General features: G+C 41.9%; 1 protein-coding gene across 2 annotated transcripts; it reads right to left on the bottom strand.

The window, feature by feature from the left end:
* Positions 1 to 320: 320 nt before the first annotated feature.
* On the bottom strand, positions 321 to 22,232 carry tmem240a (transmembrane protein 240a). Of its 2 annotated transcripts, none has more exons than XM_012861895.3 (4): positions 21,428 to 22,232; positions 20,823 to 20,929; positions 13,221 to 13,429; positions 321 to 522 (listed from the first exon to the last, which is right to left on the bottom strand). In XM_012861895.3, the coding sequence occupies exons 2-4, from the start codon at positions 20,912 to 20,914 to the stop codon at positions 368 to 370; spliced, it is 456 nt and encodes a 151-aa protein (XP_012717349.1). In that variant the 5' UTR covers positions 20,915 to 20,929; positions 21,428 to 22,232; the 3' UTR covers positions 321 to 367. The 2 variants fall into 2 exon arrangements, with proteins under 2 accessions (XP_012717349.1, XP_012717348.1); XM_012861894.3 differs by having other exon boundaries at positions 21,353 to 22,229.
* Positions 22,233 to 26,345: the final 4,113 nt, after the last annotated feature.

The following is a 26,345-nucleotide window of genomic DNA, read 5'->3' as shown; positions in this document are numbered from 1 at the left end:
AGAAAAAAACACTCTTAAAAATGTTTTCCCTCCTCCCACAGTGCTGGACACAGACCTAAGACGAGGTTTTTAGAGGGAACAAAGTAAAATCTCATTCCATTCGGGGATTCCTTTAAGTGCTGAGACAGGTTCGGGGGTCAAAAGAAAGTCCTGTCGGAGAGGCTGAAAGAGGGCCACGTTGTGAACAGAGGGGAGGGCAGTTTTACACGTCTCTCTGAGGCAACATCTGGCCAGGGGGGAGCCTTTCGGTAAGAACAAGTGGAGGTGTTTCTGGAAGGTACTAGAGGTTTCGGGGGGGAAGATCTACGTTTGCGTTCTCGTTTCTCTCGCTTTTTTTTTTGTTTTGTTTGCCTTTCGATTGTTAGAGTCAGAGGTGGCGGGGGCTGGGGTGGCCGTTGTGGTAGAGCTTCTGCTTGATGTGCACCATGTTGCCGCTGGAGTCCTCCAGCTGTCGGAGCTGGGCTCGGCGACGGAGGTCTCGGAGGTTGCAGAACTGCGGCAGCCACGACCAGGATGGAGTGTCTGCAGGAAGAGGAGCGGAGAGAACAGAGAGGGCAGAGGAAGCGTTTATTAGGCGTCAAACCATGACGTAGCGTCACCCCCCCCCCCCCACCCTTGTAAACACAAATCTATATTTTGCTCTCTATATGAGTGTTGCCTCTTTAGACTTTAGATTCGATGGTTTGGACTTTAGCGGCTTTCACAACAAAAAAAAGCAAAAATACACCATCAAGCATCAAAAGCCGTTCTAGTTTTTTTTTTTTTTACATAGAAAGCAGATAATCACTCCTTTGATCACTTTTTAAAAGAGTCTAAGCCAATTTTTGAGCTACACGTTGAATAGCCTCCACTGTTTGAAATGGGGATGGGAGAAATCAGTAATGGGATCCAGCTGGTTTTCAGCTTGATTGGCCCTGACCTGGTGACCGCCTGGATTAACAATCGCTACACTCTTAAAGCTAGAGCCGGGCGATTTTTTTTTTCTGGAGGTTTCCCCAAGTTCCCTTTTCGAATAACTGCGCATGTGCAACACTGTCGTACGTTGCCCTTCCACTCTTCAGGGGGTTTGCGTAAAAAAAAATCTCCCAAATCAACTCTGGATTTGGGAGATTTGGGCCACTAACACGCACACATTCATACACTGACTCACAGATCAGTAGGTAACTTGGAGTGCCTTGCCCAGGGGCACATCAACATGTGGCAGGCTGTGTTGCCAGATCTTGCAAGAGGAACAAGTTACCAGCTGTAAAAACAGGCCCAACAAGTGACCCACCACGCTGTAATACAGCGTCCGTTTCTATACTGCGTAAATGTATGTATGTGGTGTTTTATTTCTACCCACCACGGCTTTTCCTGGTTGAAAAACTGTTGTCGGGGGGTGAGGGTTGTGTGTATGCGGACAGATGTTTTAGCCGGCTCACGCTGTCTGTAATGCGCCATCGTAAGCAGGTCTCTTTATAACCCTTGTTTAGTCGCCCATTTTATAGCCCCAAAAAAGCGACAACACGGTCAAAAACAAGCCCACAAAACCGCAACCTGCGACTCACAAAATTTACAAGGGACTTCAGAAAGAAACAGGTCCAAAGTCGCTTATAATGAGCCGAGTTGGCAACACTCGTGACAGTGGAAAGCCTGCCGATTGCAAGACGACTTCTCTGCCCACTGAGGTACAGTCGTCCCGGTAGGACGCGGTGAGACGTGTCCCCAGTTCATTCAGCTGAGAAAAGAGAGACTGCAGCAAAAAACAGGAACGCCTTACAGAGAATAGCAAAGTTTCTTTCCTTTGACTTTTCGAGCTTGAGCAAGCTGGATTTGGAAATATCTGCAGCCTTTAAAAAAAAAAAAAACAAGTTAAGGTAAGGATCATGCCTCTTTGTAATAAAAGCTTTTCTTAATTTATTGGTTGAGCTAAAGATCCAGCTTTAGGTGACAACGAGAGGCCAGGGAGGAGAGCTTATATTTCAAATTTAGGGGGAGAAAAAAAGCTCAAAATGAAACCTCTTTCATATTGATGGAGGTTAAATTTGACATTTGGCTGATAAACATTAAGAGGATGTACACATTGCCTGCTAGGCGGGTAAATAGGACAAATTTTGCACAAAAAATTGCAATAAACGTTACACAATCTTCAACCAGTTAGAACCAACATAACATAATATAAACAATCCCCTTATGATGTAATTTTATGATAAAATTTGGTGATTGAAGTTTTCCTGGTACAGTAAAAAGTAAAAGTCAAGGTTTGGCAGTGAGGAGCATCACCACGGGTGGTGCTTGGATGAATGAGGCCCTGGGCTTCTACTTCTGTGCCCCATATCTCCCCAACCAACTTTTCAGTCGATGTGGTTTTCTACTTATACTTTAAAAATTTGTCTGACGTAATTTCTACCAGCATCTACAATTTTGTTTTGTCAGTTTTTTCATCTGTTCATACATTTTTTAAGCTTTTATTATTATTATTATTATTATTATTATTATTATTATTATTATTATTATTATTATTATTATTTCACTGTTATACTACCATCTTCATCAATACTTCCTGGGAGAAATGTCAGCTTCCTGGCTACGTAAGGCTTTACTGTCATTAAAATGTCAAGGTGGTCCTCATGACAAAAAGCTTTGAACACCCAATTTGTTTCTTGACCAAAAGGTACAGTGTGCAGAAAATTTGAAACCAGTATATTCATACGTTTCTTAAACTAAATCACATGAATAAATAGAACATTCCTGCTGTAAGATGTCTGAGGATATTTTTTTCGTTAGATAGAAATCGCAAATTCACAATTCAGAAGACCAAAATGCAAAAGGCCAAACGGATACAGTGCTACAGTGCACAATTTGATGCAAAAATAGATTTTGTGCAAAACCCATGAGCTCCCCCAGTAGAAACTGAGTTTTAGAAAGATGCAGATATTTTTATCTGCAAAGAAACTCCCGTTCAAACTCATTTGGTAGAGAACCTTGCTCTCGTGCTTCAGAGATTTCTTGGAACAGCGAACGTTTCAGCTCCGGACTTGTAGCAGAGACAACTCCAACACTTTTCACTGCCAAAAGGACACTAAAAGTAAGTAAAATTTTCTTGAAATGAGTGTATTTTCCTTGATTTGAGCAGCTAAATAAGACTATTTGCCAATGGAATTAGATTTTTGCACTTAAAATAAGAACATTTCATCTCCATCATCTTATTTCAAGTGCATGATCTCTAATCATCTTATTTTAGGGGGGAAAATACTCATTCCATTGGCAAATAGTCTTATTTAGCTGCTCAAATCAAGGGAAAATATACCAATTTTAAGAAAATTTTGCTTACATTTAGTTCCCTTTTTGCAGTGTTCTAACACTGTGTAATGGAGCTTTCTCCTTCAGACTGACTCAGTTTAAACCTTGGTTGAACTCAATTTATCATTTCACAGATTTGACATTTTAACGATTTATACTTCTGTACAACAGCAACTATGATTCTGAAAGTTATATTACTAATGCAGTAACACCAATTACTATTTTAAAAGTTAATTGGAGGCAATAACGAATTAGTAACTATTATTGCTACTACAGCCTTTATGAGCATCAAAATAACATTAGAAACATATAATTATTATCATCATCATTATTATACTTACTACTAAAAGAACATGAATTGCTATTATAACAGGTTGTGGTATCATTTCAGTAGCAATACTAACAGTAGCTCCATTTCTGTTTTTATAAAAAGACAGTTGGGTGATATTGACTTTTGCATATATTTTTTTTAAATGACATTTTCAGTCAGTTATTATTCTGCCCAAATCTCATGGTGGCCCAGGCTGATATTTGAATCCAATTAAGAGTTGAAACATGTTTCATGGACCACTAAAACAATGGGAAATGATCTGTAAATTAGCCCGGACCTCTTTGAAGTAAAACTACAGGAGACAGTGGACAATAACTAAATCTGAAATTGAAAAAGTAAAAATCAGAACTCGAAGCGTGACCAAAGGGCACTTGATTATTTATGTTTTTTGTTTGTTTGTTTTCACGTTTCCATCAGCTGTATATTAAAAAAAGTGAGTTATGAGCTTTTGCGCAGCGCACAGAGGAGGCGCTGCTGCTCTTCCAGTCTGCGGGCATAATGACAGAGGAGGGATAAGAGATTGGAAACGCTGGGCGATGTCGGGAACTGTTACACAGTGACACTGGCCTTGACCTTTCGCGTCCGTCTTTGTAACGGGATTAGCCGTTTTTAAACTGGAGAAGATCCTAGTAGCCATCACACTATACACACACACACACACAGAATGCTTCAAAATGGAAAGTGAGGCAGCATTTTTTTATGAGTGTGTGTGCAGAGTGTAATATGGGGAGGTGGGGGGGGGGGTGGACTGGTAATGGCAGAGCATAGATTCATGCTTGTCAGGTTATAAACTGGAGCCACCGAGGCGAAGTGAGGGCTGCGGAGACGGCAGGGAGAGCCCTAGACAGCGGGTCCGGTAAAAAAAAAAAAAATGGCTGTGCCCGAGGATGTGCGGTGGGGGGGCTTACCGGGAGGAGTGGGGGTGAGGAGGAAAAGACAGAGAGCGAGAGAGAGAGAGAGAGGGAGAGGAGAGAAGGGAAGTTATTTATAGCTGTGAATGGGTGTGCTGTCCACAAGGACTGCTCTGAAGGGTATCCAAAGGAAAGGGGGGCAACACAGGCAGGTTTCTCTCATTTCAATAAAAGGATGAAGTCAGGAGGAATAATAATGCAAAACAGAAAAAGGGAGGGCATGGATGCAATTGTTATGCTGCTTTAGAGCAGAGGGGACGTTCACGCTGCGAGCCAAGTCATCATTTTCTCACTTTTTTTTTTTTTTTTTTGAGTGTTTTCCATTCCCAAGTGTCTTTCCAAAAGAGCATCTGGCATCAGATATTAACGGCAAACTGGCGATAAGGGGTGGTGGTGGTGGGGGGGGGGGGGGGGATGTTGCAGGAGGCATTGTGAGGGAAATGGCCCAGGAGCAGATTCAATAAATGAGCAAGGAGGGAGGAGTTAGAGATGGAAAAAAAAAGAGCAATGGGAATCATTGCGCATTTCAATGCACCGTGTGTGTATGTGTGTGTGTTCCTTGCGATTCCAGCTGCTCTCCCATTCTATTTATAGCTCCACAGAAGAGAAAGTGTGTGTGTGTGTGTGTGTGTGTGTGTGTGTGTGTGTGTGTGTGTGTCAGAATGGGGGTGGAGATGTGACAGCATCTTCATCCTGCCTCCACACAGACTCTTCCCTGCTCTTTCAGCCTCACCTTCACTCCTCGTCTCAGGGAGGCTAAATGTGTCTGACCTAGCCCTGAAGTCACAGCGACAAGCGCACACGGATACAGAAAGTCAAAAAGAGACGGGGGTTTCCCGTCCCATTACAAAAAAAAAAAAAAAATACAGAATCAGGCCACATCCTCCCATTGAAGAGGTTTTTAGTTCGTCTTTTAAGAACCGAAACCTTACAGGCAAATATGTAAAGTGTACTGTTTATCAGACCAGCTTTATATAGACGTGTCAAGATAAAACTCCTGGTGACCACAATCAGATCTGGGAGCATCCCATCGGTGAGGCCTGCCAGGTTGTTATGACGGCACTCTGTGCGGATGCTCCTATTGAGTGAAGAAGACTGAAAAAGAGCTATTTTCAGGGAAAGTAAGGTATTTCAAAATGAACTCAGACAGACATGGAAGGGAGTACTTCAAAGGAAAGTGAACTTTATGTGACATGCCGAGACACATCTGAAGGCAGGTCTTGGATAAGTTCGGAGGGAGCAAGAGTTTTAGCTGATGACAGGAAGGACGTACAACGAGGGGGCTCTGTTTTATTTGAGATTTTAGGATTTGTACGCTTTTAAGCTCCCATACTAATATAAAAAGCTTGATATGGTTCAAACTAGGAACCTTAAGTCATTTTATCTGTTTTACTGTGACTCTACTCACATCTGGTGAGACATCACATCTGCTCCTAACATAAAAGATTAATGACCATGACAAGATGGCTAGAAAAATATTTTGAAGGAGTTTCTTACATCTTTTTACATTATAGTTCTTAGAACAAAATCTAATTGGCTGGGGATCAGATATCAGCCACAAAATTATGATGGCTGCATCTCGCTCTGTAACACTGGACTTCCAAACAAAAGCTAAGTGGAAAAATCTTCAATCACAGTCTCTTTTTTTTCTCTTCTTTGCTTCGACAGAAACAGGCTCCCTTGAAACTTTTTATTAAGGATCTTCTGCGTTTTCTAGTCTTTCAGAATTATTTTTCTCCTTGGCTGAAATTTTCTTCTCCTTTTTCCTTTCTCTTTCTTGGACCTGGCACAAAGTGCAGCGTGTGCTTTGAAACGAAGAAAGGAAGACAGGAGGACAAAAGATCTATAAGAAGATCTGAAAATCATAGCAGCTAGGAAGAAAAAAGACACAGTTGAAACAAAACCTTAAAGATTGATCATACTTCAGTCATACTGTATGTGAAGTTTTCATCTAATGGCCTTTTAGATAATATTAATAAATATTATTGGCTTTCAAACGTTCCTTTCTTCCAAGCAGCTTTACAAACTAAAACATTTTTTTCTAAAAAGGGTCACGTACTGCACTCAGTTAAAAAAAAAAAGGATAACTTGTGAGGAACTTCATAAATGCCAAAAACCTATTGATCAAGACCACCTGAACATATCACATATAAGCGTGGCTCCTTTGAAGCCAAACCTAAAGCAACTCTTGCACAGCGCTACGCCTCAAAGTATCAGCGGTAAATCTTACGGCTGATGCTCCCCTCATCCTGCCTGAGGAGCTTTTCCACAGCGCTCCCGGTTTCCAGGTCACATATCACCTACTTTACTCTTAAAACTGTAGATCCAGGCCAACTCCACGACGCAGGCACGTCCCCATACTGTGATTTATGGAGCGGCAGAAGGCAACAGCGGCCTCCAGGTCGTGTTTGTGAAATCTGACCGAGCAGCTTAGAATAATTTTTTAAAGGGCCGTCGCTGAGAAAAGCCGGAGAAACCAGCACAGACGCATTTGCTCCACCGTGATACAGGATGATCAACCTCTTTTGGGAAGGGAGCGCTGCACCAGACAACAGCTCAGCCGACAGGATACACAGGGCGGCGATGAACTATGCGCCGCATGTTCTGTCTCATTACGCTCCTCTCCTTTTCTTTAAAGCGACACGCATTCCTTCAGCTGTCAAGGGGGGGGAGAGAGATGACGGACACATTTCCCAGAGAGCGTGCAAGACGAAAAGCAGGAAATTAAGGCGCAACTATCAGCCTGAGTTGGATTTCAACACACAGAGCGCGGAAATGAGGCATTCAGAGCGAAGCATCAGATGGTGAGGGTGAAACAGCTCAATCTTTTTGACACCAGCCTGGCTTGAAGCACGAACCTACAGCTGAAACTGATACGAGCATCACTTAACAACACTGTTATAACCAATGTTTTCTATCATTTAAGTGTGGAAGTTCAGACTCTGACAGCGTTAACCGCTGTGAGTTATTCGGCAGACGTTTCTGGGACATACGACTGCTCAGGCTGAAGTAATTCTCAGACAGCCTTCACCTCCTTTTATCTGGATACGGTGCCAGTATACCAACTGTCTCTGTAAGAGTAACGGGGACATGTGAAACGAAAGCTTCGTCCAAAACCTCTCGGGACATTGTGCTGCCAGGACGAAAGCGAGAATTTCTCACAAATTTAGCGAAGAACCTGCTTTAAACGAGATCTTTATGCACTTCGTGACACAATTTGTTCTCTTTTTTTTCTCTCCAGGTTAATCAATAGAAACTACCAAAGGCAACATAGTCGAACAGAAAAGTTTGTATATTTTAGTATCAGTAAAATTATTTCGTAAAATTATTTTATAAATTTGTATCTTTTTGGTCCTGTATCTGGTCTACACTGAAAAGCAGGCAAAGTTGGGGGAAAAAGACCATCAAAGACTATTAAGAAGTCTACAAACTATTGCTCAGGGCCACTTTGACAGGCTCCCAGAAAATTATTGTGAAAAGAAAGCACACCCTCTGTTCACTTTGTGGCTTTATATGTTTTCCATGTTCCTGACGTTCTGGAATATACTTAGTTTTCCCACAAAGAGTTTCATTTTGCCGTTCTCTGTAACAAAAAACATGACAGTGGAATCTCCTGGAGTGTTATATTCTACAAATACGATTACATTCAAGAACGTTTAGAAACACAGAGGGAGTTGAAGGAAAATATTTCAAGAAACAAACGAAATATCTCTAAGGTATCTTTGAATATCTTGAGAAAAAAAATTGTACACACATTTGATAGAAAGGTAGCCAACGCTAACAATCAGTACAATCTTATGCAAAACATCCGGGCTGAACAGTGGTGCGGTTTGTAGCTCTTTTGCCTTGCAGCATGCAGGTTCAAATCCTGGCCTGGGGTCCGGGGAGTTTGCATGTGCTCCCTGTGTATGCTGGGTAACTGTTTGGTTAATTGGCCTCTCTAAATTGCTCTTGTGTGCATGGTTGTTTGTCCTCTCTGATGGACTGGCAACCTGTCCAGGATATAGCCAACATCTTCCCCAGTGACCGCTGAAGATAGGCACCCCCCCTGCACGGATAAGCGGGGGTAGATAATAAAAGTAACATTCAAACATTTTCTGAACAAACCCTGCCTGGTGTATTTATGGTTTGCTAGTTGCAGCGTTAGCAATAGGACCATTAAGGACATGTGCAAACAGCTGTGTAACTACTTCAGGCATTAAAGACGTATTTCATGGAGCTTGTCTCAGCTGAATTCATGTGGGGGGGAAAAAAAATACCGTCTCTTGACAGATTACTTTAATTGACTGATATTGATCCAGCATCATACCAGCCGCCTCGTACATCGTCCGCTTGGTTTTTTAAAAGGCCTCCCGACCTTGTTAGTGGATAATAAACTTCACAAGCAAACAGTGCGGATTTTTTTGTTTCACGCATTCACGAGGAAACAGAAGCCACGAACGTTTGTTCCCAGGGGATGGAAGGGATGCATGTAAATTGAAACATTTTGTCTGTTTTAAATGCAACACTCGGGTTTTATGTATGAAAAAGATTAAAATGGAGACTGTTCAAAAGTCAGAAATAACATCATAGGAAAATTCTGACCTAAGCAAAAACCCAAAGTGCATGTTTGCTGTCAGAGTGAATGGTCATCATAACAACCTGCCAAAAAAAAAAAAGGAGAAATTGTATGCTTTTGAAATAAGATTGGTGCAGAATTCAGGGTTTTTATCTTTGATCAAATAGGACAATAAATACATGGCTGGTTTTATCGCTAATGTTGTCGTGCCAATAATGGCTGATATCCACATAACAGCTATATTATCAAAGAATACACCAACTACATCGTCCTTAACACTCACCGGCACTCCTGGTAAAGATGTGTTAAACAGTTTAGAATAAATTTCATCCTAAGCTGTTTGTAATCAAGCCTTTCATTTTCAAACACTTATTTACATTTTTAAAAAAGTGGTAAGGACTAGTTTTTTTTAACAAAATCCTTTGTTAGTAGTAGAAAATAAAACAAATTATTCATGTTATGTCTAAATTATTTTTGAAGTTGATGGGAGTCAGTTAATAGAACCGGATTGATCAAACATGCTACTGGAGGGGCTCTGCAGTGCTTCCTAGCTTTCCTCCTCATCCTGTCAGTGTAGTGACAGAACGTCCGGTCAGGTTTCTTGTCAGTTTTCCCACTGCTTTACCTTCCATTGACACAAACCAGTTTAATTTGCTTTGATGTTTTCAGTTTAAATTATCAAACCTGTCATGATCTTGGCACTAGTGCTGGTCTGATTCTCCATCTGACACACCTACGCAGCTCTGTCCCGTTCTCATTAGTCTTCACCTAATCCACCAGCTCCTCTAACTATCTAACCAGCTCTCAGACCAGTCACTAGTGCCAGATTATTACGAGCCATTGTTGAGTTAAATCCAGTGTCCTGAATCCAGTCTGCCTGCTTGCCTGTTTCCTGACCTGTTTCTGCCTTCTGACCCTCTGAGCCTGCGAAGTCCGTCGAACCTGATTATTGTGCTGTCTGGATTTCTGACCTGTTTCTGTGCCCTGACTCTGCCTTCGGATTCTGAAGGCAGGAAATTCAGAAACTTGGACTGACTAACTAAACCTAAAGCCTTTGCTTGACTTCCCAACAGACTGTCAGCTGAGAAGCTGATTTTTAGGAGAATGGTAAACTCCATGCAAGCCTGCTTGCTGTGAGAGATTCACTGCAAGAGAGATCACTGGGATTCCCAAAACCTCACCATCACCACAGGAAACGGTGTGGGAACCTTTGCTGTAAAAGTTAGGATGCCTGGACCTTCCAAGTTAATGTTTAAAATCTGTCTTTAGAATGTTTATCTACTAAAAAAATGTATCCACAGTTTAATTAAAAAAAAAACATCATTGTCATGATGCAATTTTGCCAATTTTTTGAAAGCTGTTTGATAGTGTTTCCAATTAAGTTTAACAAGCAATCAAAGATTAATTGGAGGTTATAGCTCTTTTTTTAACTTTCTCTTTACATTTGTTTGGTCTCTTGCATTGCTTTGTTATTTTGCTGTACCAGTGTCCTATTCTGTATATGAGAAATGTTATGTTTAGTATCAGCTATAACAACAATATCAGATGTTTTGTTTGGTTAAATGCTAGTTCAGCATGTTAGCTCTCAAGCTAAAGCTAGCTGAGCTTAAAACCCAGCAATGATAGTTCAGTAGGCTGTATAAACTGGAATTTGAATAGTGCACTGGGAGAACAGTGGAAAAGAGAACTTGATCCAATGGGAGTTTTAAATGGCTACTTTTCTAACTTCCTGTAACAGCTAGCTGTGCTGCAGTACTGCCCTGTAGGTAAACAAAAACAAGTGGCAAATCCCATTCTGCTCTGTTATTTTTTGTTTCAGTCCTCCTCTATAACAGTGCTGCAATGCATAAAATATGTTTTCTTATAAAAACAATGTTCTTTGCTGCTGCTTGTTTAAAGGTACTGGGTGCGCACCATTTGTCAACTGGTGACGGAATTGGTGCGCCGCATTGGGTGGAGTTTGCACGCCATTTCCAAAGGAGCTTAAACCAGCCCTTACCCCAAATGGCCCAATTAGATCCGCTGGTTAGAGCAGCCGATGCACACTATGACCTTTTGACTGATAAGAAAATGACTGAATTTTTGCAATCTCAAGATTTAAAAAAAATCCTGCCTAAAATTCAATTAAATTTTATTCAGTTGTGCCAATCTCAATGCACGTTACAAAGTCAGTTCTATCGAATCATACAGACAGATCAATTAAAACGTTTTCTAAGTGAAATCCAGCAGATTCCATGATAATAAAATAATGAATAAAGTCAATGAATTAGCAGAATAGGACCAGAGTGTGCTTGTGATTCCCAGTGTTTTTTTTATTTATTTGTTGAATATTTACTCTGACAGTCCCACACCACCTCGTCATCACTGCTTCCAGCGCGATCAGCCAGCTGACGTTGAGGAATGCTCTGTGTTGGGTTTCTATGTCCTTTGCTCAACAGAATGCTTTTTCCTTTAGGTTTAAAGAATACATATGGCTCTCCAAAAAAACTGATTCATGAAAAAGAAAACTATTTTGACTCTCCTAAAAGTGAAAACTGCCATTTTAAAATGCACTTTCCCTTTATTTATATTAGCCATTTCGCTGTCATGCGCCTACATTTGAATAATCGTGCGGCTGGCGGGTTTCCAAGAAGTCTCAGTAAACTGAAAAAAAAGTCTGTGAAAAGTGCCGAACCTGAGCCAAAGAGAGGAGGGAGGTCATTTTCCAGACCTGCACATACTGCTGTGTTAACCTGGCAAGCATTTTAATCTGGAGACATGATGGATGATCATGCAAATACACTCACCGGCCACTATATTAGGTACACTTGTTTAATTGCTTCATAACGTCTTGCCAGATTTAAGCGTGCAGACAAATCTAAAAGTACAAACTGTGCAGCAGAATGCGGAAGAGATGGAAAATTAAACAAACTCATGTAAACTATAGCTCATCTTCTAAAAAAACACAATGTCACAGTCGCTGTTTGGTTTGCTATTTTGTTGTAGACTGTGATTTAAAAGTGTTAGTCTACAGACTAGAGTATGGCCAAGGAACCCCAAGCTAATGTTCTCAAAGCAACACTATTTCTGTTTCATCTGTGTTTTGAATTCACAGTTGTTCTCCAGTGATTTCCATTTGTTATCTGTACTGGTGCTGATAAAAACCCTGAACTATATGTTAAAAACCACTGCATAGGTTTATGGACAGCTTGGATGGCGAAGAAGGACTGATTTAATTCCAAAACTGAGGTGGCTATCCCTCTGGGTTCAGCAAACTCACTCCAATATCTGCAAACCGACTGACGATGGGTCCATCAAAACCCGCCAGACCCAACATGGACACGGATCATGGTGTAAAATTACAACGTTATAAAGAGTGGCACGTGTATGAGTGTCTGAATGAGCAAAAATTAAGGTGCAGCACCCAGTTCACAAATACAAAGGCCACCAAATCTAAATCCTCCAGTCTGTTTCAGCACTTTGTAGAGTGTTTTAATGTTTAGAACAGTGGCTTTGTATGTCATCTCTATGACTATTGTGACGGCACGTAAAGCAACTGAGGCGACAGCAGTAGAAACAACATGAGGCATGGCTCCATCCTGGCTTGTATTAGCAGTACAGCCTGGAGGTGGTGGTGTGGGAAATATTTTCTTTACAGACTTAGGGTTCGTAGTCCTCTCTGGTAATCTCAAATGCGTGTCTTAAACTCGACAGCGAGTTCCCTGTACTCCAGCGGTCTCCTCCGTCAGAAGACGTCAATGTCTCTCCGATAGAGCAACACCAGGATGTGACGGGACGCTGGGATTCTCAACATGGGTGTTCAGCAAAAGCATTTGAGATGTCGGTATGAACTTACATCCCTGGCGAATGCTTCCAACACCGTGTTGAAACCGCGCCATAAAGAATTATGCCAGTTTTGAAGGAAACTCAGGGTCCAACCTGATAAGGTGTACATAATAAAGTAGCTTTTGAGTGTATTTTGTGAATATCCTTCTTTCTTTGAAACATTGGTTCACTTAACATTGCATTTAACTAAAAAAAAAAAAGCATTAGGGTATTATTCTTTTCCACATCTAAACTGGATTTCTTTCCTTTTTTAAAGATTGCGACCGAGTCAGTGAGTCCCCAGCCGATTAAAAGCAGACCGTGGCCATCTTACCGTAGTACCGGCTCGCCCTCCAGGCCCTGACGGCACAGTGCAGGATTCCGTCGAGCCACAACAGCAGCCAGCTGATGCAAAAGCCCAACAGCAGCCCCAGCATCAAGTCCATCTCCTGCTTGGTCACACTGTCACTCACAAAGTAGTTCTCCGAAGAGTCCACCAAGGAGTGGTCCCCGTCGTACGGGATTACATAGTGGACATGATGCCTGGTGGGAGGACAGACAGGGGAAGAGGACAGAAGTGTTATAAGTTTTAAAATACTAACCGGCTGCACCCTGGAGGTTTGTTAAGATATTTTTGAATTTAAATAAGGCCGCACTAATCCGCACTTTACAGGAAACCCCTAAAGCCCTGTGAGGGACCACCGGGGGTCCACAGGATGCACTTTAGGCAGGAAAGCGTACGGCTGACATGTAATTTTAGATTTGTGGAAGAGATTCACCCCTCCTCTAAAAGTGAAAGAGCATCCCACATAAAAAATAATCTTTTGGATGAAAACTGTTGGGTTGCTTGTATACAAGGCATTCACTTTCAAATCCTATCCGGTCATTTACGTAAATGACATCTGAATAAAGTATAGACTATTGTGTTTCTCAAAAAGTCTTGTCCATTTATTTCTGATTAAAGAAAGAGGAAATTGTTCAATATGAAGCCAACCTTTATCGTTTTGCGACATATTTGCTTGCTGCTTAACTGTATTCACATCTCACTGAGAACTTCATGGGATCCAAACCTTATGGAAATGCTGATTGGCTACAACGCAACAAAAATGATCTCCCCATAACATTTTGCGACCACAGATCATCTAGATGGCATCACGTCGCTTCGCCGGCCTGCCCCACTGTACAACACATGATTCCGCTGGATGTGAAAACCTTCAGTGACATTCGCAGCCCTCCTGGGAGCAGATATAGGCTTCTCCCAGCCTAACGACGCCGACAGATGTCTGAAGAACATCGCGCGGGAACACAGCGGGAGCTCAGAGATCTGACAGCTGAGAGCGAGTACAGGTGCACTCTGGGACTTTACACTGATAACAGGTCTGAACTGATGGAGATTTCTGAAGACATGCGGCGGCAGGAATGTAAAGCAGCGCTTTTCAGGGAGTCAAAAAGACCAGGAGGAGATGAACGAAACTGTCAAGCTTGCCGAGATGTTCGGATTTTTCCGATGTTCTGAGAGTTGCAGATCCGGGTCAAGACACAAGTCTTAGGGCCTGAAAGCCAACACAGGGCAGCCGGGTGCACAAGGACTGTCACACTGTACATTTTCTCCTGCAGCTGACAATTACGTTGTAATTGCTCACATAAATAACTGTGATCCCTGAGATTTAACATTATACATGTAAATGGTTACAGTCACCGTGTAAAGACTTTACCTGGAGGACAAAACAATATTTTGTAATGGAAAGGGTGAGCATTTTAGACATAACCTTGTTGTTTTTACTCTCAACATTTCCCAAACCGTGGAGAGTAAAAACACCCAAACACCCACTCATCTGTTTTTATGCTCATCATTTCATTAACTAAGAAAATAATGACAAACTACTCACAGTTTGGAAAAAAATATGAAAAGTATTTGGCTTTCTCTGAAATGATCTGTTTTTTTTTTATTGAACAACATGGTGATCAAGATGTATTCTGTTTTAATTGTTTTCCTCCTCTAACCAACCAGTATTTACTTCTGATCTCTGAAAGCCCAACAACGTTTTCTATAGGAATTAAAAAATATGTACAGTATTTTACATTTATAAAAGTGCATATTTCTTCCCAACTGCTAGCAGTAGGTAAACTATAGGAAAGGAAATGTGGTTCAAACCGTACAGTGTATAGTAACGCTAGTGTTGGATATATAAATGTTGGATGATATAAAGACGACATTAGTTAATAAAGGTGCACCGAGAAATTGGTTGATGAATGGAAATCAGATGATTTTATGCTTGATTGACCTTAATCTGTGATCAGCCTTCCAGAACTAAAAATCTAATCCTTTTTTGTTTGCCATCAGTGAAACGTGCTAACAGGTAGCGCTGAGACCAACACGCTGTGGTGTGGATATCGTTACTGAGAGGGGAGGACTGAGATGTTTGAATTGTCAGTGATGCGTCTGAAGACAGAGTCAGGGGAAGATGAAACCTGTTTTCCACAGATGCAGGTAAACTGTTCATTCAGATGATCTGAGACTTGTTTTTTATGGACCTTCTGTGAAAAAAAATGTAACATCTTATTGATATGGAGCACTTCTATAGTCTGAGGTGTGCCAAAAAAAGGTTGTGAGCTATAATTTGTCTGATGGAAGAGTAAAGTATTACTCTTTTAACAGCAAAGCAATGACTCTTTTATCAGAGTTATAAAGTAGCACTTTATAACTGCTTCTGTCCTATGAATATGAGGATTGTCCTGTGATAGTAGATTTTCAGTGAAGCACTCAGAGACATCTCTTTAATGGTGTTACTGAGATTTTTTTAAACAATAAAACTTTACTCGTAAAGACTTTAACATCTTTGATTTATCCATAAAGTTAAAAAAAACAGTTTTGAATGTGCTTCCCATCACATCAAATCTGGTACCAGTCTATTTTACTTGAAGATAATTTGAAGGCCCCCCACTGTGATTTTTTCTCAGGGCCTCACACGGCGTCAGACCAGCTCTGGATGGCTGTTAGAAGGCTGCTTCAATCGACTTTGACGGGAATCAGGGAAGTTCTCATTTTGATAAACTGACTGCCTAAAAATGATTTACACATTTCTATTTCTCTGTTTCTCATCATTTAAACATGCAAGAACTTAAATGGAAACCTCGAGGATGTTCCCTGTTTGTTTGGAAACTATAGAAACAATGTTGACTTCCAGCAATTTAACTTAAAAATGAGAAATCCACCCACACTGTATGATTGACAGATTCTTTATAAACGTGGCAAAAAGCTTTTTTGCATAGAGAGGACAATAAGAAGTGGATGAGAAACAGATTCAGCAGATAAGCTCTTCGCTCTATGTCCTACTGGGGTTGAATGTCCTACTGTTGGGGATCCCTGACCTGAGCAGTTCAGACACCTGACCCCATTAATGCCGAACCATTTTCTTCAAGAATAAGGCTGAACTATATGCAGCTCTTTTTCTCTAATAAACCAAAATTCTGAATTATCTGATTCTTCATTAACCACCATAAATGTGTTTTACCTGCACCCTGGACCCCTGTGTAGACCTGTGATTCAGTCCCACTAAAACACAGAAGCTATAAAGGCAGCTGCTGCGCTTCAAGCTCCAATCTCTCCGAAAGGGTTCACCCGCGTGGCGTCCAAATCAGAAACATGGCCACAGCCAAATGAGCCGACACATAAAGCTGTGTCCTCGAGGCCGCTAAGGTGAGCGCTGGTGGGCGCATCGGCACCTCCATGCGTCTACTTCCACATGCCACTCCATGCGGCTCTCCGCTCACGTCTCGAAGGTTTCTGCTGTTTACGCGAGAGCAGATGACTGGCTCTCATTCAGGGGGGTTTCCGGGGGCCGGTGAAAGACGACGTGTGGTCACAGTAACCTGAGACAGGGGGAGTGAAGGTTTGACTGGTCATGCAGGAAACGTCGAGACTCACTTCATCAGTGGATGGGCTTTGAAATCTGTTTGACTCTTATATATTTTCAGAGATCGTGACCAGCAGCAGTCACGACCAGTTTGAACACAAAGCAAGGCGGCCATTTGTGAATCATGACACAGTGAAGCTGAAGATACGTTAAAGGGAGCTCTGGGAGATGTTCAAATCTTGGCATATAGTTTGATAACCTGACTCTGCTTCTCCAAACCTGCGGGATGTCTCCTGTTTGCTCTGATCTTCACTTTGTTCACCTGGTGTTGTCTAAAAACTGCTGAAGCCTTGACAGAACAGCTGGCCTTACAACATTAAACTGCACAAATGTGGACTAACTTTTATTAGTTAGGTGTCTTCTGAGGTCATACTGGGTTTAATTTATGGGTATTAGAGTAAAGGTGGCTGGCCACAAATGCACATCAATGTTCAGATGTTTATTTGTAGAATGATTTCTAAGGCATGTTCAGTTTGCTCCCGCTTCACATTTACGTGCCTCTTTGAGTTGATCGATCAAATAAAATACATTCCGGTTGTAATGTGACAAACTGTGGAAAGGTTAAAGGGGAATGGATACTTTTGCAAAGAACTGCACGTATAAATCAGATAAGCGTCTGTCTTGACTCCATCTATTCCTTTCGGAGAGTTCTCTAAACCGACTCGCTGAAGAAACGGCTTCCTAATGTTGCCAATGAACTCCTAACACGTTAGCCCCCACACGGCTGTTTCCTTTTATTGGTACTCTTGTCTTTGTGGTCCAGGATGAACTGGTCTGGACTAAATCCTTATAAAATCTGAGCCATTTTGGATTTTGTTTGTCAATTCAATCAAATGTATTTAAACTTTATTTACATAGCATCATTTCACAACACGTGTCATCACAAGGTGCTTAAAAAAATCTAATTTAAAAAAGATCATCCAAACAGATTGGCTAAAAAGTTTGATATCAAAGGAAACCCAGCAGATTGCGTTGAGTCATTGACAAGCAGCATTCACTCCTCCACAAAAAGCGTAGAGCCACAGTGGGCAGTCATCTGCAATGTCCATGGCTTTGCAGCAATCCCTCATACCGAGCATGCATGTAGCAACGGTGCAGAGGAAAACTCCCCTTTAACAGGGAGACACCGCTAGCAGAACCAGGCTCAATGTGAGTACCCCTCTGTCTCAGGGTTTGAGAAGACAAAGCAGAGACACAAAAAGAGCTCAGAAGCATTTATCCAGGAATACTTTCTATGTTAGAGATAGATAGAAATTTTTGTCAATATTATTGTCATATGATTGTGTAGAACAAGCCCAGAAGCCCCCTGTTGCTTCGCTTAGGACCTGTCCAGGTAAACCTCATTAATTCTAATTAAACCTAATTTCATATATTAATAATGAGCGTCTTGCTGATGTTTTTCTACACTCTGTGAGAGCAAACAGCAGGCTGCCTATCAGCAGCCAGCTGTCCCCTTTAAGCTGCAAAACACCTAAATCCATATCCAGTTACAACCACATATTTACAGATACTGTTTAAAGCAAAGCTGCCAGATAAGAAATCCGAATGAACTTTTCTTGTTGTAGGTCACTTAGAATTACTAAGGTCATTTCTATTTTCGCTCATTTGTTTAACTGTATTTTTTTGGATCAGCTGTATCCTTTTAAAGGTTTGTCCCAATAGTTTGCTGAAATGGTGGCCCATTCCTACTGGTGTAAGTGAGCCAGGTTTTTTGGGCCACCTTGTGCACCCACACCTTTTCAGCTCTGACCACAATGTTTCTGTTGGACTGAGATCAGCATTTTTCCATGACCACCCTAAAACATTGATGTCAATGTCCTTAAGTCTTAGTAACTACTTAAAGCTATAGTGGACAATATTCTTTCAGCTTCAAGTCCCGGGAGGATGATCTTATCTATTGGTTGTCCAACATGCCAATCACTGTGACGCCCTCACCTAACGCCAATGTGCGTTCCTTCGTTCCTTCCTATAGTTTCCTCTTCTAGTGTTTATGTATCAGTAAGCTCCGGTTTCGGCTGTTCATTGTAGCTCCCCTGCCCTCTCCGTATACTTTGAAAATGGCTGAAAGTCACGAGGAGCAAACTGTCTGATAGGTTTATGAGAAGAAGAGGAAGGCCTCAGAAAAATAAAAAATAAGACCAGATCCCCCAGAGGAGCGGAAGAGCAGGTAGGCTGGTCTTCCGCATGCAGTTATGCAAACACTTGGGTGTTTCTTACTTACAGTTCCAAAAAAAATCATCCACTCTACCTTTAAGCTATCAAAAGTTGTGGTTGAGATGAACTTTAAAGCCAACAGGACTTTCTTCATCAAAACCAAGGAGCTTGCAGATATGGCAAGAGGAAGAGAGGACATGAAACCTGAGGAATCCAGCAGGGAACGATGAAAACCATTTAGATTAAATACAGCAATGGTGTGATCAGTGACATGGAGGTGAGACTAATCAGAGAAATGCACAACAGCTGACAGAATCCCCAACAGCTGACAAAAGCTCCAAGTTACAATGACAGACAACTCTGAAATAACCTAATTACAAACCCAAATGGGAACCAAACAGACAGACACCTAAAGATTATGACACTGCGTACATGGTTAGGGTCATTCTCCATCTGCTTGGCCCATTTGTGCCCAACCTTTAACTCTCCATCCGATGTCTTGAGATATTGGTTCAATATCATCACATTATGTTTTTTCCTCAAGGCAATTATACTCAGTAGTACCAGCTGCCTCATTGTTGAAATAAGAGTTTTAATAGTATTGGAAATAACAAATATACCATCAGATCACAGGACATATCTCCAGAAATGAAAGTCCTTGATCCCGACTCCATTTGCAAACTTTAATCTGGCTTTTTATGTTGGATGTTGAGTAATGGCTTCTTCCTCAGTGGTTGGCATTTCAGTTCATGCCAGTACGGGACTTGTTTTGCTGGGTCTTTTGCTTCTCTTTTTGGGTTCACACGCACATTTCACACTAAATGCGCTCATCTCTGGGACACAGAGCCCATCTCCTTCCTGAACAGCACGATGGCTGGACATTCCCCCAGGTGTCTGTCCTTCCGTATACAGACCGGTCGAACAGATGAACACGGCATCTGGAAAAATTAAGCCAAGGACGAACCAGACCTGTGGACGTCCACTATTCTCTTCCTGACGTCTTGGCCGGTCTCCTTAGATTTCCACCTCATGTGACACAAGGAAGGACACTGGCTGAGGTGCGCTTAAAGAATTATCCACAGGTGGGCCTCCAGCTAATTAAGAAGCTTGTGGGGGGAAAAGTCATGACAGCATCATCTGTTTAAAGGCCATCTTAGCTTGATTTCAAAGAAAGCAATTAATACGTAAAAACCTATTGGGAAAAAAAATCAAAAAATCCATAGATAATTATTCAGAAACACTTTGACCCAAAACAGGAAAAGCTTATTCCAAACGAACGAGGAAACATGGCATTGTGTATAGGGTATGCAAATATGTGGTTTGAACTGTAGCCCTCCAACATTGACAACTGGCAAGGCAGTTTTTTTTAATTATTATCATTATTATTATTATTATTATTATTATTCTCGGTGGCACCGCGTATGTGGCCACCGCACAGCGCACTTGATGCACAGATTGTTTTAAAACGGCCTACTGTCGCTCATAGTTCATTACCTATTTATGGCTCCTGTACACACACCTTCCTGCATGCAGCAAAACCTTACAGGCAGCCGCTGTTCGTACTTATACGGCAAAACAGCGATGCAACAGCGAGATCGGGCTTTATGTAAAAAAAAAAAAAAGAAAATGGATTAATAAAACCTCAGTGGAAACCGCGTACATAAGAGCGCAAACAGGATGGCAGCCTATCAGGTTGGCTTTGCGGGGTTTCACCGCCTCAAATCTTCGAGGCCTCCTCAGGAATTAAGAACTGACGGTTTGGGGGAGAGAGGAGGGAAAAAAAACGGAGGGGAAGAGGAGAGAGCATATACGGGCAGCGCGGCGCCGTGTTTATCCCAGATATTGTGGAGGATGCTGCTATTTACCTTCCACAGTTGCAGTGACAGACGCGATCCTCCCCTCGTAGATGCGGTAGGATGTAGTTGTGAAAGCGATCCAGTAGTGCGTTCATGTCCATTAAACAGGCTATCGCCTGCAAAGAAGCAATGCCAGTCAGCTGGGACATGTCAAGCCATGGGCTAAGCTATTCACCACAGACAGCGAAGGCTTTTTTTTTTTTTTTTTTTTTTTTTTTTTTTTAACAGAAATTACAACCATGAGGAGAAAATGGCAGCTTTTTCTCTCCCGTTTCTAAGAGGGAGACTGTTGCTTGCGAAAAGGACTAATTTATTTATGACAGCAGGTAGGCTAATTATAGATAGGCTTACCTACTTCCACATGCCACTGATAGGCCTGCTCTAAGACAGGGTCTCTCAAAAATTTATCAGGTTTATGTAATTTTTTTTATAATTTATTTTTTATTATTATTTCTCTTTGGCAATCACAGCCACTGTGGGGGAAATCAGAAAAAATAAACATAATAATATTGCATCTGAGGGATGTGAGAATGTCTTACCATTACAACTGAAGCACCAAGAATCATAAAAATCATGGTGGTTGTGATCATATGCATCAAAACTTCCAAACTGACCGCCGTCCTGGAGCCCGGGCTTCTACCCGCGGCAGTGGAGACGCTCCGGCTGGGCTGTGGGCGCTCTCTCCCGGCAGGAGCCGCTCATGGAGCCGCCGCGCCGCACCTGGCTCCCCGTCCCTTCAAACTGCCCGGTTTTCCTCCGTCTCCTCCTCCTCCTACACACGGCGAGCCGCTCTCTCTCTCTCAGCCTTCACTGCACCCTCTCTCCATCCAAGTAAATCCCCCCCAGAACCACCACCGCCACCCCGGACGGTCGGACGGATGGACGGACGCGGCTGCCGCTGCTGCTGCGGCTGCTGCTGGATCCTCTGTCCGCTCCTTACAGCCGACTGCCTCTCTAGCTCCGCTTCTCCCCCTATTTTAGGTTCAAATAAGCACCACCTAAAGAAATCACAAAATGCGTCTTTTGTATCCTCGAAGGGGGGGGGGGGATACCTGGGTACCCTCTCCCCTTTTCCAAGTTCCTCCAGACCCGCTCTGCGATTCAGTGCCGGTGAATCCCGTCCTCCATCGGCGAGAACGTTTCAGAGAGCTGCACCAACTCCTCTCACGGCCATCGCCCAGCAGCCTTCCACGGAATGCCTGATGAACACCAAAACGAGGTCCAAGCGGCACCGGCCTGCACCTAGACCCACCCTGCGCTCCGAGTCCAGTCCGTATCCAGCATCGGCAACTGCATCAACGCCCGGAGCCAGACGCGCATGATTATCCCATCCTGGCTTCCAGCAGCTACCCGAGCACCCACTCCCACTGCCTGTGCGTGTGCGCGCGAGTGCGGTAGTGTGTACAGTGGGCGGTGAGAGGGAGGGGAGGTGAGAGTGGAGCAAGGGGAGGAAGGGTGGAACCAGAGGCGATTCTGGAGTCTGTGGGGGCCCCAAGCAAAAAATCCTAGGGGGCCCTACCGACCAGTGTTCATCACCATTATGCTAGGCTATAAATAATCTGACACCAACGAAAAATGTATTAAATAAAACCTTTTTTTTTATTCCAAATGTTCTAAACATGAACAACCTTGTTACTTTGGAAAATATAAAAGAATAAAAGTAAAGAATAAATTAATAAATTAAAATGAATGTATAATAAAATAAAAAAACAGTAATTCCTGTCCTGTTGGTGGTGGACGTTGCCGGAACTGATAACAAAAACAAAAACAGGGTATACTTTGTGATAAAGAATTTACAGGGCATGCTATATGTTATCAATTAAAGTAAAATGTATTGAATTATTAAACACACAGTTATCAGTGTCATAACATGGAATGGGTGCTCGATATGCCTCTGGTGTCTCTTCCTGCTCATCATGACAACCAACAGGGTGAGTGGCCACTATCCCACTGTAGGTGGATGTTGCTGGAACTGATATGACAAAAAAACAACAGGGTATATTATCCTAAATAATCTTTTCAGAGCATGTCACATGTTATCGATTGAAGTAAAATATATTGAACTCACAGTCATCAGTATCATAACTTGGAATGGGTGCTCGATGTGCTTCTGGTGTCTCTTCCTGCTCTTCATGACAACCAACAGGTTGAGTGGCCACTATCCCACTGGATGTGGATGTTGCTGGAACTATAATATGACAAAGAAATTGTGCCATAAATAATCTTTACAATTAGCAATTAAACAGTTACAGTTAACAATTCAAGTGGAACACTGGACTTACGGTTTTCATCAGCATTTGGTAGGGGCACTTTATCCGTCTGTTTTGTTAGAAATTTAAGCAATGATCCTGAGGAGAGATATGAAAGATTTTGTTAAAAATGTTTAATTGTTCTCCTTGGGCATAGCTTTCGTTATTCATTGCTATCATAGCATTCACTTAACACTATAGCTGCTGTCTCCCCGTTAGAAGACAAAGTAGCATCATTTCAATGACAGCAGTCATTTACTATTAATGTTATGCTTAAATCATTATCTGCTCCACTTACCACTGTCTTTCTTTCTTTTTGCTTCTTCTTCTTTTTTCTTCTTCTTCTTCTCGCTACCAGATGGATAGCTCCTCTTCATTTTCCTTCAGCTTAGTTACTTAATTGCTTTCAAATTTACTGAACGATAGGCCTAAAACGTCACCCGTTCGCTAGGCTACGTTCATTTTCATTAAGGGAAGTTATCCACCTGGGCTGGGCTGGGCTGGATTTTGACTGGGCAAAGCCAATGTCAATCAACATTCCATCCAATCGGAATTTTCATATGCAGTTGTGCATCTCCTCAGTTGCCACTTCATGCTCGCCTACCGGGTGTACAGTAGCTGGCTCTCGGGGGCCCCCCAGTGGCTCGGGGCTCCAAGCAGTTGCTTGGTTTGCCTGTTGACAAGGTGCGCCTCTGGGTGGAACTGCAAGCTGTCTATGGCGTGGGTCTGTGCAGGGCCGGATCTAGGAGGTTCTGGGCCCCTAGGCTAGAGCCACTGTTGGTGGCCTAAAAAAAAAGCAAAAAAAAAAAAAAAAAAACGAGGTCGCACAGTTTTACTCATATGTAAGACACGGCTGCATGTGTGATAAAATCACACATTATCGAAAGATGCATCGATTTTAATCATTCGATTCAAGTTCATTACTCACATTTAAAGAGCTTAATTGACCGAAATTTGCTTTGATTTGACTTTCAGCAATAATCCACTTTCAGTGAAAAAAAAACAAAAAACGTGAATCTTACAGAAGGCCAATAAAAAGGATTTCTGCTACAGAAAGGCCAGTTTACTGAAACGTATGTCAGTGCTGCTGTTTCTGCAACGTACAAGCTAAAGTTTATGCTAAAAGTTAAAGCTAACCTAACCATGATTACTTAACATTTACTGGTTACTGATGCCCACTTACACATCACTGTTTAACTCATTATTCTTTATTTTGTTTTAATAACCAACATGGTTATTTCATGCGAAAGGTTACATAAATGTTTATTTATGTATTTATATTACACGAAAAACTGTTTACTGCCCCCCCTCCCAAAAAAACCCCCTTTTTTTTCCCAGTGTCCTGTCTAGCAATGTGGCAATAAGAATTGATGTCTTAATGCCAAATAGGGCTCGACAGATTTTACTTTCACAAGTGGAGCAAACAGCTTTCGCCATACTGCTCCGCTTGATTTGTGCGTGTAAATAGCTTTATTGTGATTCCTGCAGGGAGAATTTAAAATTATATGGACACTACAATGGGAAAGTGGGAGAGTAAATGAAGAACAAGAAGAGAAAAAAAGAAAGAGAAGAGGTGAAAGAAAGAAGAGATAAAAGGAAGAGAATGATAAAATGTCCTCTGTCTGCTCCATCACCTGGAAACAGAGAAGCAAAAAGAACAGCACAACCAACAGACATAAAGCAACAGATACAATCGAGTAACACCTAGATACCATTGCTAAATCATATGTATTATTATTTAAGCTGACATGTGTAGTGTGATACCTTAAAAAAGAAAGTGAAAGAAAATAAATAAATAAATTATAGGCTTTCTGTATATAAGTGAACATTTAATACCTGGGACCCAGCACCTGTGGGAGTTTGTGAGAGTGCGCTAGTTTAGGTGAAAATTATACAAAAGGAAATAGTTTGATAGTGATTGTGGAGAACCAAAGACCCGCCTTAAGAAACCTTAAGCTTGTCTGCATCGTTAGCTCTACTCTTTCTTCTTGTCCTCTAAGCAATTCTCCAGAGAGTTCCTCAAGCCAGGTTTATGCTTGACGCACCCGCGAGGTCCGTATGTCCATATTAGGTTATTTTAGGTTCCACATGGCGGACAAGCCTGGCAGAGGTTCATAAATATATCTTTATGATTCGGCCCAAAAAGATCACCAGGATCAACTAATTGTTAACAATTTCTGGACAGAAATCACTGTCGCTCTTGGAAGAAAGTAAGAGGCTTAAATGTTGGAAACAACTGTGTTTTCTACTTATACGGCGACAGTGGCGCACAAGCTAGGGAGTTCCTCTTGATCCCCAGCTCTGACCGTCTCAGTCGTTGTGTCCTTGGGAAAGACACTTCACCTGCATTGTCTGTCTAGCGGTGGTCAGAGGGTCCGGTGGCGCCGATGTCTGGCAGCCTCGCTTCTGTCAGTCTGCCCCAGGGCAGCTGTGGCTACAAACATAGATCACCACCGTCAGGGTGTGAATGGGGGAATGATTGAACTTTGGAGTTGATGGCCATTTACCATTTATACGTGTAGTGGGGGGTAGTACGTTTGGCCTAAGGAGCCCTCTAGAGCTTAGGAGAATAGTGCTACTTTGGAGGAAAAGCCGATCAGAGCATAAATGCGGCAGATGTCTCATTTCCACGCGGAACGTAAGTGCATCAGGTATAAACCAGCCTTTAGGCATTTAGGTCAGCCAAGTTTGCTGGCAAATCAAGCACAGCAAAATCTGTGAACCAGGTACTGACACTTTTGGTTGTTTGTGCCGAGCTTTGCTTAAACATGTGGTTATCCAGTATTGTGTGTGCACCTTTTTTGACCACAATTTTTCCTTCCACTCAACATTTGATTATTATCCTTGTACGCAACGACCCTCTGTGGGTTACTTTTCTTGTAGAGAGTTTTAGAAACTGCCTGCTGGACAACTGTCAAGTTAGCTGTGTTCCTCGTGATTATGTAGGCCACAATGTGACCACAATAAAATATTCCTGCAACAAAAGCTATATTTTATTGGTAATATTTTAAATTTCTGTAAAAACAAATGTAGTGTTTTTGCTTGCCAAAATCATAAAAATTACGTAAATGCTTAAAATGTATTTTTTAATTTTTTTTATTAAACTAAACTTAAATGAATGTCATCTTCAATTACATAGTAATTTAAGATGCACCTGTAGACTGATGGTTAGATAGGCATCTATTTCAAGGTTTTTACACCCTATTTGCAAGAAAAGAAACTTTGAAACAATTTTTTTCTTTTCTAAAAAGATCCTCATTAACACAAAAGCAGGTAAACATGT

This window comes from Fundulus heteroclitus, chromosome 1 (genome assembly GCF_011125445.2).
Source record: "Fundulus heteroclitus isolate FHET01 chromosome 1, MU-UCD_Fhet_4.1, whole genome shotgun sequence".
NCBI lineage: Eukaryota > Metazoa > Chordata > Actinopteri > Cyprinodontiformes > Fundulidae > Fundulus > Fundulus heteroclitus.
The sequence above is the reverse complement of the archived record's forward strand: the minus strand, read 5'-3'. Positions and strand labels throughout refer to the sequence as shown.